This window comes from Rhinoraja longicauda, chromosome 16, assembly GCF_053455715.1.
Source record: "Rhinoraja longicauda isolate Sanriku21f chromosome 16, sRhiLon1.1, whole genome shotgun sequence".
NCBI lineage: Eukaryota > Metazoa > Chordata > Chondrichthyes > Rajiformes > Arhynchobatidae > Rhinoraja > Rhinoraja longicauda.
Genome location: NC_135968.1, coordinates 15198048 through 15211114, shown reverse-complemented (window position 1 = coordinate 15211114; position 13067 = coordinate 15198048). Strand labels below are relative to the sequence as shown.

General features: G+C 48.4%; 1 protein-coding gene across 1 annotated transcript in view; it reads left to right on the top strand.

Moving 5' to 3' along the window:
- Positions 1-6675, top strand: part of rrp12 (ribosomal RNA processing 12 homolog) — a 39387-nt gene extending 32712 nt beyond the window's left edge. The window contains exons 27-34 of the mRNA XM_078413263.1: positions 884-1039; positions 1956-2122; positions 3560-3667; positions 3924-3973; positions 5280-5349; positions 5551-5624; positions 5768-5850; positions 6465-6675. Of these exons, the coding sequence (XP_078269389.1) occupies positions 884-1039; positions 1956-2122; positions 3560-3667; positions 3924-3973; positions 5280-5349; positions 5551-5624; positions 5768-5850; positions 6465-6555 (799 nt within the window). The 3' untranslated portion in view covers positions 6556-6675. The remainder of the gene's footprint in view (positions 1-883; positions 1040-1955; positions 2123-3559; positions 3668-3923; positions 3974-5279; positions 5350-5550; positions 5625-5767; positions 5851-6464) is intronic.
- Positions 6676-13067: the final 6392 nt, after the last annotated feature.

Genomic DNA, 13067 nt, shown 5'->3' with positions numbered 1-13067 from the left:
AAGCTTGCTGCTGGTAAAAGGTGCGGTATTTTCTCACCGTCCCTGTGAAGTTATTTTAGGCCAACGTTCTACAGTTGAAGGGACGAGTTGAGGAATGGTGCCAACATGGATGCTTTGTATTTCCTCAGTAAACCAGGTCTATGATTGATCAAGTTGTGCCCACCACCTATCCCAGTAACCTTTCAACCCCAGCTTAATGAGAATCTGCCTGCCTCTTTATTAATAATATTCAGGGGTTGCTTCAGAAGCCTGTTCTGACGCTTTGCAAGGCGTGATAGTGATGTTGATGATAACTGTCACTTGATAATTAGGAGATGTTGTCAGCACACAAATTTGCCTTTTTTGGCAGCCAGTTGGCTAGAGGCATCTCTTGGGTCTCATTCGCCGTCCTAACTCCTTCCCGATGCCCTTCGTTTAGTTTAGAGATACACCGCGGAAACAGGCCCTTTGGCCCACAGACTACGTGCCAACCAGCGATCCCAGCACACCAGCGCTATCCTACACACACTAGGGACAATTTACATTTATACCAAGCAAATTAACCTACAAACCTTACATCTTTGGAGTGGGAGGAAACTCAAGATCTCTGAGAAAGTCCACGCGCACACGGGGAAAATGTACAGCATGAACAAACACACAGCACCTGTAGTCGTAGCTCTACCCACAGCCGATTCTATTCTCACCTCAGAAGTATCTGACTGGACACATCCAATCGCTGCTCGTGCTGAGTTATCTTCTGTCGATGGTCCACTGGAAGTGTTGATGGCTGGGAGGCGAGTCCACGCCGTGACTCTGGTTCTGTGAAGAGGCATTAGGGTTGTGAAGGAGAATCATTGAAACACTAGTTCACTTCCCACCACATTCTCTCGTCCCACTGCTGCAGGTTTGAGATGATTGACAACATGTGTGCTGAGGAGCACCACAAGGTGTTGGTGAACATTCGTAAAGCAGAGGCACGCAACAAGAGGCTGCGCAATCTGAAACGTAATGCGAGTGAGCTGGAGAGTGAGGATGAAACTCCGAAACTGGCCAGGGACAGGTGAGCAGCAACAGTGCGTGGCGGACTGTGCACCTCGACGAAGCTGACATTTCCCACAGCCAGAGCACCAGAGGGGCTGCATTTCTAACGTGCCTTGCTAACGGTTGACATGTAACGTGCCCACAACGTACCAAGTCCTGGCCAACTCCAGCCAGTGAGTTGAGTTGCTTACGCGGGCATTCAGTGCAACTATTATTTTTGACCCACTTGCCCTCGGCATGGGGTGGTGAGGAAAGTAACACTTGACCAAAGTTAAACGGGACAACTCGTGTGCACAGAGGCTTGTTCTCTGCTGGGTATTGCAAACTGCCCCTCCCCAGCATGGGAGGGGTGCACCTCACCCTGCCCATGGAGAGTCCACCATGGGGGAGAGATTCATAGAGTGGTAAAGCACGGAAACAGGCTCTTCGGCCCATCACATCCATGTCAACCATTTTGCCCATCTGCACTGGTCCTCTTGCCTGTACATGGTCCATCTCCTTCTGTGCTTTGTCCAGTGCCTGTCTCTAAGTACCTCAAACATATTGCCTCTGTCTGACTCCATCACCACCTCTGGCAGTAAGTTCCAAATAACAATCACTATCTTACTTCTCGGGCACCCTTGAAAATGCTTCCTCTCACCATAAACTGCGCCCTGCAGTTTATGTAACTAAAAAGGATGGCACAGTGAGAAAACTGGTAGAGCTGCTCCAGAGACCTGGCTTTGACTGATTTCTGTTGCTGCTTGTGTGGAGTTTGCACGCTCTGCCTTGGACTCCATAGGTTTCTCCCAGGTACAGACACAGGATGTCCCCCTCCCCCAGTAACCAGGACAGGGCATTGCATGCTCCCCCATGTGGACCAGAGCTTGGGTATGGCTCTGGGTAGGGGGGAGGTCTATCCCTGCATGTGTTATACCATTCCTATTTCTCTCTAGTATTAAAGATGTTCTGCTCGAGACCGATTCTGAAGATGAGGGAACTGAGGAAGAAAGGAAAGGCGTGAAGAAGCGGCAAGTGCAGAAGAGGCCAGCGTGGTTGAAAGAGGGTGGAGATGATGAACCGCTCAACTTCCTCGATCCACAAGTAGCGCAGAGGGTGCTGGGTAAGAACAGAACGGAACATAAAGATTTACATTGTTCCTAGTGGTGGGTGCCTGGAATGCGCTGCCAGGGGTGATGGTGGAGGCAGATGTGATAGTGGCATTAAAGAGGCATTTAGCCAGACACAGGAACAGGCAGGGAATGGAGGGATATAGACCACTCGCAAATTGGCAACATGGTCAGCATAGATATTGTGGGCCTATTGGCCTGTGCTGTACTGTTCTGGGAATCTTTGAGTCTGCTCTATCGTTAAGAGCACGTCTGATCCTGGTTACGTGTGCAGTCCTGGGCACCGTGCTATGGGGAGGATGTGCTTACAGCAGGGTGGGTGCAGAAGAGAATCGTCCGAATGTTGGCTGGTTTTGTGGCATTTAGTTATATAGAGATTGGATAGGCTGGGCTTGACTTTCTTGAAGTAAAGGAGGTATGGAATCAGATCCAATTACTGCGTTTTACTACATTTATACAGACACATGTATAGACAAAGCACAGAAGGATAGGAACCCATTGCACGTTAACACAATTACTGTAGATGGGTAGTAAGGCCGGCATCGACCTGATGGGCCCATTTCTGTGCTGTACAACTTCATGACTTGATGCTTTGGTTCAATAAACAAAAGCTCTAAGTCATTTAGCCGATAATTTTGCATGTTGAGTTTTAAACTGACCCTGGGTTTCGCTGTTCTGGAGGGTAAAACCTTTCAGATTTCCACCACCCCTTCTGTGAAGAAGTGCTTCCCAACACCGACTAAATGGCCAGGTTTAAATTTTAATACTCTGATGAGAGGATGAGTTTTAAAGGGGTTCTGAGGGGAAACTTTTTTTACATGGAAAGTAGTTGGAATCTCGAATTTGCTGCCAGATGATGCGGTTGGATCAGATACAATTACTGTGGGTAGAGGAAGGTCATAGAGCTGTACAAAATGTTAAAGGCCCGAAGATACACACAAAAAGCTGGAGTAAATCAGCGAGTCAGGCAGCATCTCAGAAGAAAGGGAATAGGTGGTTTCTTCAAAAGAGGCCTTTTGTCCAATTTGTGTATTCTGGGCTAGTCTCATTTGCATGCATTTGGCCCATATTCCTCACCTATCCATGCATCTGCCCAAGCGTAATTGAAATGTTATTCTACTTGCACAGGGTGAATGCACAGTCTTTTTCCCAGAGTAGGGGAATGAAGAATTAGAGGGTTGATTTAAGGTGAGAGGGGGAAAGATTTAATGGGAACCTGTGACTGGGGGTTAATGGGGATATGGGGGGGGTCTTCCAGAAAGGGGTGTTGCTGGTGTGCGTTACTGAGGGGATTGACCGTGGTTGCTGGGTACATGGGATCATGGCCTGGGCAGGAGGTGACGGCTGATGGTGTTGGCCAGCGTTTTTTGGCGAGGTTCCTCTCGAGTGTCGAGTTTCATCCACTTCTGAGTCGTTCTTTGTCTTTGCAGCGACCAACCCGGAGCTGAGGAAGAGATCGGACATTAAGCACGATTTCACCATGGCTGCCGATGGGCGGCTGGTCATCGGTGAAGGGCCCCGAGCAAAAGCCAACAACGGTGAACTTCCTGATACCTCCCAGCCCCCCCTTCCTGTGCTCGTTCCCCTCCCCCCCCCCCCGGCATGTCTACGCCCTGTGTCCTGTTTCACCCCACTCCTCCCCGCACCACTCCCCATCCTGTCCTTACGGCATCCCCGGCCCCCACTTCCCTCCCCCTGGCGCCCGTTCATCCGCTCACATACTATCCGGCCTCTCTGTGTTGGGTAACCTTGGGCTGAGAACGAGGTGTTGATGGAAGTGTCTTTGTTTTTCAGACCCCAAGGATGAAGCTGGTGACATTTTGGAAGAAGTTGGAGCAAAAAGTGTGAGTGTTTTTGCAGCTCATGAGCGCCCTCCAGTGGTCAGTCTGGCTTGATAGACAACCCTTCGTCCCCGTTCTCCCCTCCCCGTTGCTCTCCCGCTCCCTCTCCCCTGCTTTCCCGCACCCTCTCCCCTGCTCTCCCGCTCCCTCTCCCCTGCTCTCCCTCTCCCCTGCTTTCCCGCTCGCTCTCCCCTGCTCTCCCGCTCCCTCTCTCCTGCTCTCCCTCTCCCCTGCTCTCCCTCTCCCCTGCTCTCCCTCTCCCCTGCTCTCCCTCTCCCCTGCTCTCCCGCTCCCTCTCCCCTGCTCTCCCTCTCCCCTGCTCTCCCTCTCCCCGCTCTCCCCGCTCTCCCGCTCCCCCTCTCCCCTGCTCTCCCTCTCCCCTGCTCTCCCTCTCCCCTGCTCTCCCTCTCCCCTGCTCTCCCTCTCCCCTGCTCTCCCTCTCCCCTGCTCTCCCTCTCCCCTGCTCTCCCTCTCCCCTGCGCTCCCTCTCCCCTGCGCTCCCTCTCCCTCTCCCCTGCTCTCCCGCTCCCTCTCTCCCTCTCCCCGCTCTCCCTCTCCCCGCTCTCCCTCTCTCCCTCTCCCCTGCTCTCCCTCTCCCCTGCTCTCCCTCTCCCCTGCTCTCCCTCTCCCCTGCTCTCCCTCTCCCCTGCTCTCCCTTTCCCCTGCTCTCCCTCTCCCTCTCCCCTGCTTTCCCGCTCCCTCTCCCCTGCTTTCCCGCTCCCCCTCTCCGCGCTCTCCCTCTCCCCTGCTCTCCCTCTCCCCTGCTCTCCCTCTCCCCTGCTCTCCCTCTCCCCTGCTCTCCCTCTCCCCTGCTCTCCCTCTCCCCTGCTCTCCCTCTCCCCTGCTCTCCCTCTCCCCCGCTCTCCCTCTCCCCGCTCTCCCGCTCCCTCTCCCGTTCTCCCTCTCCCCTGCTCTCCCTCTCCCCTGCTCTCCCTCTCCCCTGCTCTCCCTCTCCCCTGCTCTCCCACATGCTCACCCCTGGTCTCCCGCTCGCTCACCCCTGGTCTCCCGCTCGCTCACCCCTGCTTTCCCGCACCCTCTCCCCTGCTCTCCAACTCCCTCTCCCCTCCTCTACCGCACCCTTTCCCCTGCTCTCCCGCTCCCTCCCCCCCTGCTCTCCCGCTCCCTCCCCCCTGCTCCCTCTCCCCTGCTCTCCCCTTCCCTCCCTCCCTCACTCCCTCTCCTCCCCAGTCACCCCACTCACTACGTCCTGCTCACTCCACTTGCACTCCAACCATGTTTCCTCCCCCTGCTGTTTGTGATCTCTGTCTAGAATGTTAATTATTGGTTTTAATTTGTCTCCATATAGAAGGCTGGACAGAAGCAAAGATTTAAAAGTGCTGACGGTGATGAGATGCAGGTGGACTCTGGCTACCAAGGTGAGTGGAGAATTGTCCCTCTCCCTGGCTGTCTGCTCGTGTGCATTCGATTTGAGTGTTGCTTTGCTGGGCTGTGAATGGGTTCAAAAGGCAAATATAGCCTGTGGCTCCGAAAACTATGGTAACAATGATCAGATGCTCTTTTGAGGTTTGTTCACTGCATACCCTTCCACGCTAACTTCTAACTTCTGAATGTTTTAGCTGGAGGTTCTGGGATTCACAGGCCAAGACCTATGAAGAAAAATAAAGACTCTGGTGCCGAATATAGAGCAATGGTGAGTGTAAGCCGTGTTCGATGTAAGGAATCAGTGGCAGCGAATCTGCTTATCAGTCCTATCTTCAATCATACAGTTTCCTTGGTCTCTTGACATCATAAACTAATTTGTGTTAATTTTAATATTCTCACGTCTACTTTCAGAAAGGGCGAGGGGATGTGAAACGGACAGGAAAACCCGACCCATTTGCCTACGTCCCACTGAACAGATCCCAGCTGAACAGAAGGTGAGACTAGAGCCACGTCTACATGCTGGGACCACGCACTGAACGTTCTGACCATGCACTGAACTACTCTGACCACGCACTGAACTGCTCCGATGTGTACTCCACAGGACAGGTGTACTCCACAGCACAGTGTGCTGGGACCATGCAGTTAGGACAGATGTCACATGGACTGACTACACTGTGGGATAGGTGTGATATACTGACTGTGGGCAGATGTGATGTACTGACTACACTGTGGGGCAGGTGTGATGTACTGACTGGGGCAAGTGTGTGATGTTTTCAAGATGCATCCACACTGGACTTACTGGGCTTGCCTTTAACGTTTGCTAATTGCATCTGTGCCTGCTCTGAGAAATCCCATTTTCCCACATTTCCTGTAAACTATCCTCTCACCTCCCCATCAATGATCCCCAAATCACTCACAATCCATGCACTGTAGGTAACATCTATTGTGGGTAATAACTGGCACATCGCTGGTAGGAAATGCACATGTCACAGGTAGAATGCAGCAGAAAGTGGAATCTGGGTTGCTGGAGGTGTGAGATAGTGTGACACACACCAATATTTACTGCCAGGTTGGAATCTGTGCTTATAAATGTTTGCTGTCTCTTCAGGAATAAAGCCAAGGTGAGCGGGCAGTTCAAGGGCCTGGTCAAGAACAGAGTTACCAGTCACAGACTGCACAGGAAGAAAAGGACGAAGTGATTGATTCTGTCCGAAGAGCTGTGGATATTTGGGGACTTTGTGACTGCGTCACTGCCGATCTGTGTCTCTACAATAGGCCCAGTATCCTAAAAAACCTAACTTTATTTTCCTGACGGATAGGGTGAAATTAAATATCATCAAAAAAGGTTTTGTTTCATTATTTTTTAAGGAGCAGCATTTGGAATCTTTCAAATGTACCCAAGAGATGAAGATTCCAGGACGATGACTTGATGCTGGTCACTACTCTCCATCATCAGTTAATTACTCTGCCCAGGTTATGTTTTCTAGTTCATGCAACGTACTTAAATCGTGAGATCAAGTAACTAGAACCATTTCCAGAGTCTCTCCTTGAGAATAAAAAATCTGCAGATGCTGGAAATCTCAAGTCAAGTCAAGTCTATTGTCATAAGCATAAGTACGATGAGACACAGGTGCAGTGAAAATCTTGCTTGCAGCAACAGCACGGGCACAGAGGCTCAGGCAACACACAAAACTTATACATAAATCACAAATTCTGCAAAACAGTAAAAAGAAAAAAATAGAAAGCAAAAAAAAAAGACTTGAGTACAAAACAACTAGAAAACAAAGTGCAGGAGGTACAGTGTAGTGTTCCATGGCCGAGGTAGGAAGAGGATGTGCAGATCAGTTCAAGAACCCAATATTTGTGGGAGAGCAGCTGTTCCTGAACCTGGTGGTGTAAGACTTCAGGTTTCTGTAACCTCTGCCCTGACGGTAGCAGTGAGAAGAGGGCATAGCCTGGATGGTGGGAATCCTTGATGATAGTCAAGTCAAGTCCATTTTATTTGTATAGCACATTTAAAAACAACCCACGTTGACCAAAGTGCTGTACATCAGTTCAGGTACTAAGAAACGAACATACAATGGCACACAAACATAACAGCACATACATAAACAGTTCACAGCACCCCCTCAGAGGGCCTCAAACGCTAGGGAGTAGAAATAGGTTTTGAGCCTGGACTTAAAGGAGTCGATGGAGGGGGCAGTTCTGATGGGGAGAGGGATGCTGTTCCACAGTCTCGGAGCTGCAACCGCAAAAGCGCGGTCATCCCTGAGCTTAAGCCTAGACTGCGGGACAGTGAGTAGCCCCAAAGGGCGGCACGGTAGCGCAGCGGTAGAGTTGCTGCTTTACAGCGAATGCAGCGCCGGAGACTCAGGTTCGATCCCGACTACGGGTGCTGCACTGTAAGGAGTTTGTACGTTCTCCCCGTGACCTGCGTGGGTTTTCTCCGAGATCTTCGGTTTCCTCCCACACCTCTGATCAGCCTTAGGAGATTTATCCACTTTATATGCCTTAGGACCTCCTCGACCGTAATAAAGACTGTCCTCAAGACATTTCCATTAGTTGTCCCAAGTTCTCTCCCTAGTTAGTCTTATGCCTTTATGGTATTTGGAGAATCTTTTTGGATTCATCTTTACCTTGCTTGCCAAAGTTATCCCATGTCCCCTTTTTTGTCTTCCTCATTTCTTTCTTGTGCATTCCTCCACCTATATTCCTCAAGAGATTGACAATTCCATCTACCTACACCTGACAAACGCCTCCCTTTTCTTGATCAGAGCCTCAACATCCAGGCTTCCCTACTCCTGGCGAATTTGCCCTTCACTCTAGAACATAGAACAATACAGCACAAGAACAGGCCCTTAAGCCCACAAGAACTGTCGAACATGATGCCAAGATCAACTCCTGATCTACCAGCACAAATCCATATCCCTCCTATCCAAAACTCAAATGCCACCATCATATCCACCTCAACCAACATCCTCTGCATTCCCAGGCACTCACCACCCTCTGTGAAAAAAACGTCCCTGCACATCTCCTTTAAACTTTGCCCCTCTCACCTTAAAAGCCATGTTTGTTTGATTTTTTAATCCTGGGCTGTGGATCTGACTGCCTACAGGAACACGCAGGTCTTAGACAATAGACAATAGGTGCAGGAGTAGGCCATTCAGCCCTTCGAGCCAGCACCGCCATTCAATGCAATCATGGCTGATCACTCTCAATCAGTACCCCGTTCCTGCCTTCTCCCCATACCCCCTCACTCCGCTATCCTTAAGAGCTCAATCCAGCTCTCTCTTGAAAGCATCCAACGAACTGGCCTCCACTGCCTTCTGAGGCAGAGAATTCCACACCTTCACCACTCTGACTGAAAAAGTTCTTCCTCATCTCCGTTCTAAATGGCCTACCCCTTATTCTTAAACTGTGGCCCCTTGTTCTGGACTCCTCCAACATTGGGAACATGTTTCCTGCCTCTAATGTGTCCAATCTCCTAATTATCTTATATGTTTCAATAAGATCCCCCCTCATCCTTCTAAATTCCAGTGTATACAAGCCCAATCGCTCCAGCCTTTCAACATACGACAGTCCCGCCATTCCGGGAATTAACCTAGTGAACCTACGCTGCACGCCCTCCATAGCAAGAATATCCTTCCTCAAATTTGGAGACCAAAACTGCACACAGTACTCCAGGTGCGGTCTCACCAGGGCCCGGTACAACTGTAGAAGGACCTCTTTGCTCCTATACTCAACTCATCTTGTTATGAAGGCCAACATTCCATTGGCTTTCTTCACTGCCTGCTGTACCTGCATGCTTCCTTTCATTGACACCCAGATCTCGTTGAACTCCCCCTGTCTCACGTTCAGCAGTTTCCCACGTACCAGGCTTCTCATCTGTAAACAGCTCCCTAAAAAACTTTAGGGTTTCAACCTTTGGACTAGAACTATTTCCAAGACTATTTAAAAAAAAAAATAGAAATAGATAGTGTCGATAGTCAGGATCTATTTCCCAATCTACCACTGTCAAAAACAAAAAGCGTAGGTTAAGATAAGAGGAAGGAGATTTAAAAGGAATTGGCGGAAATTGTGTTTTTATACAGCGTGGTTGATATCTTGATACAAACCCCACACTGAAAGACATTTAAACAGGCACTTAAAGTAGACATGAACATGGTGGACCAAAGTGCCTGTTTCTGTTATGTATCGATAACTACTCTGATCTCTGAAATAATTCAGGTTGCTTTATGAAAAGGGGTTGAGAATGGTTGGGCCTTATTGGAATTTAGAAGAATGAGAAGGATATTATTACAATATCTCAGATTCTGAGGGGAATGATGGGGGCAGTTGCAGAGGAAGGGGCCGCGTATTTAAGATGTAAATTTAGATGAAGAGCAGTTCCTGAATGGACCGTGATCTTTTGAAATTGTGTATCTGAAAGAGCTGTCGAGGTGAAATCACTGAATAGGATCAGGGCTGATTGGTGTTTGGTCGAAAGGAGAGTCAAGGGTGTGCGGAACAACTAGGAAAGTGACGGTCAGGCCAAGATCAGATGATGATACTGAAAGGTGGAGAGGGATTAAGAGGCATCCTGGCTTCTGTTATTTTGAATGTAGCTGGCAGAGTACTCATTGCTTTGTCCTCACTGACCGGGTTAATGCACTGGGTATATTAACAGTTCATGGAATGGCATGATTAATGGAACCAGGTGAAATTGCATTAGCTGTGTTTACCAATAGATGCGTGAGCATAAGCCATATCCATAGACAATAGATAAATATTTGCTCGCTGTATTCCCACCGGATGAGTGACTGCTTTCTGGTGATTGTCCGTGATCGTGATCAACTCTAATAGAGTGAATTTAGACAACTTATATGCACCAGTAGTCAGGTGAGTGTCCACAGCTTTACTGACTAGCGGCTGCGTAGGTTGGTGCTGAATGCATTCACAGTGACCAGGAATACACATTGTCCACTTGCACAGTAACTGGGTGAGTGTAGTGTGTACATTTCTGGTAACGACACATGTGCACACTAATTACATTTGCAGCAACTGAGGTGAGTACGTGTCTATATTCACAATATCTGGGGTGAGTGTAAATACCTTATCACAATAACGGCTGAGTATTCACAGCAACTGGGGTGAGTGTAGAGTACCGACAGTAACTGGGGCGAATGTAGAGTGGGAAGGAACTAACTGCAGATGCTGGTTTACACCGAAGATAGACAAAATGCTGGAGGAATGGGTGACGTTTCGGATTGAGACCCTGCTTCAGAAGAAGGGTCTCGACTCGAAACATTGCCCATTCCTTCTCCCCAGAGATGCTCCCTGTCCCGCTGTTACTCCAGCATTTTGTGTCTATCTTGAATGTAATGTGTCTATATTCACAGTAACTGGGGTGAATATAGTGCATCTATAACCACAGTGACTGCGGCGTGTGTAAATACCTTATTACAATAACTGTGGTGAGTGTAGGTGGTCTGTATTTACATTAACTTGGGTGAGTGTGGTGCGTATATTCACAGTAACTGGGCTGAATGCATGTGCCTGTATTCACATTAACTGGGGTGGGTGTAGTGTGTATATTCACATTAACTGGGTTGAGCAACAGAAACATAGAAAATAGGTGCGGGAGGAGGCCATTTGGCCCTTCGAGCCAGCACCGCCATTCATTGTGATCATGGCTGATCATCTACAATCAGTAACCTGTGCCTGCCTTCTCCCCATATCCCTTGATTTCACTAGCCCCTAGAGCTCTATCTAACTCTCTTTTAAATTCATCCAGTGAATTGGCTTCTACTGCTTTCTGTGGCAGAGAATTCCACAAATTCACAACTCTCGGTGAATTTCTTTTTTCTCACCTCAGTTTTAAATGGCCTCCCCTTTATTCTTAGACTGTGTCCCCTGGTTCTGGACTCTCCCAACATTGGGAATATTTTCCTGCATCTAGCTTGTCTAGTCCTTTTATAATTTTATACGTCTCTATAAGAGTGTGTATATTCACATTAACTGGGGTTAGTAGTGTGTATATTCACATTAACTGGGATGAGTGCATGTGCCTGTTTTCACAGTAACGGGTGAATGTAAGTGTTCGTTATTCGAATAAATGTGGTGAGTACAGCACAGGAACAGGTCCTTTATCTCATGGTGTCTGTACTGAACACGGTGCCAAATTCAACAAAACTCTGCTATCTGCACATGCTCCACCTCATGTTTGGCCTCTTTATCTCTCTTTAAATCTTCCCTAACCATGCACTTGTCCAAATGTCTGTTAAACTTTGTTATTTTATCTGCCACAACCATCTCTGGCAGCTCGTTCCATATCTCCACCACCCACTGTGAAAAGGTTGCCCGCAGGCTCCTATTAAATCTGTTCCCTCTCACTATAACCCGATGTCCTCTGTTTCCTATTTCCTCTACCCTGGGTAAAATACTCTGCACTCGCCCTATCAATTCCCCCTCATGATTGTATACAGCCTGATTAGATCACCCCCAAGCCTCCAGCGCTCCAAGGAATACAATCCTAGCTTGCCCAGTCTCTCCCTACAGCTCAGACCCTCAGGTCCTGGCAAAATCCTCATAAATCTTTTCTGCACTCTTTCCAGCAGCCTGATGATTACGTGTGTAGTGCTGTTTGTGGTATTTTGCTGTCCCTCCGTTTTCCAATGAATGAGACATTCTTCACTTTCATTCTTTAAATTGAATGATGGACTGAGAATAAGCAGTGATTTTAATTCTAACACATATATACATGTTCAATTTTTCCTCAGTAGTTGCTGTTAATATTGCAAAAGAAATGTCACCACGATATATATATCAGACTACACAAATCTCTGCTCATGAACTCACTCAGTAACTAGTGCTGCTTACTGTTCTAGAAAACCTGTCCATGGATAACTTGCACTATGTTTGGAGAAAGTTGCATTAAGCTCCCCAGAATCCAGTCCTAATTAGACTTTGAGTTCAGGTTATTGGGATATATAAAAGGAAGCAGACATGATGAGCTAAATGACCTCCTCTATAATGTATAAGAAAATAACTGCAGATGCTGGTACAAATCGAAGGTATTTATTCACAAAGTGCTGGAGTAACTCAGCAGGTCGGGCAGCATCTCGGGAGAGAAGGAATGGGTGACGTTTCGGGTCGAGACCCTTCTTAAGACTGATGTCAGGGGGGGCGGGACAAAGGAAGGATGTAGGTGGAGACAGGAAGATAGAGGGAGATCTAGGAAGGAGGAGGGGAAGAGAGGGACAGAGGAACTATCTAAAGTTGGAGAAGTCAATGTTCATACCAAGGGGCTGCAAACTGCCCAGGCGAAATATGAGGTGCTGTTCCTCCAATTTCCGGTGGGCCTCACTATGGCACTGGAGGAGGCCCATGACAGAAAGGTCAGGCTGGGAATGGGAGGGGGAGTTGAAGTGCTCGGCCACCGGGAGATCAGTTTGGTTAATGCGGACCGAGCGCAGGTGTTCAGCGAAGCGATCGCCGAGCCTGCGCTTGGTTTCGCCGATGTAAATAAGTTGGCATCTAGAGCAGCGGATGCAATAGATGAGGTTGGAGGAGGTGTAATGTTGTAATAATTAACCTCTATAATGTTGTACATTTCTACGATTCTACTTTAACTGCTCAGTTTGCCTGTAACAAATAAGTTATTACTGTTCTAAATAAATGTTTCAAATCCATCTTTTCACAGTTTCCGTTTGGACTTGCCATTTGAATATTT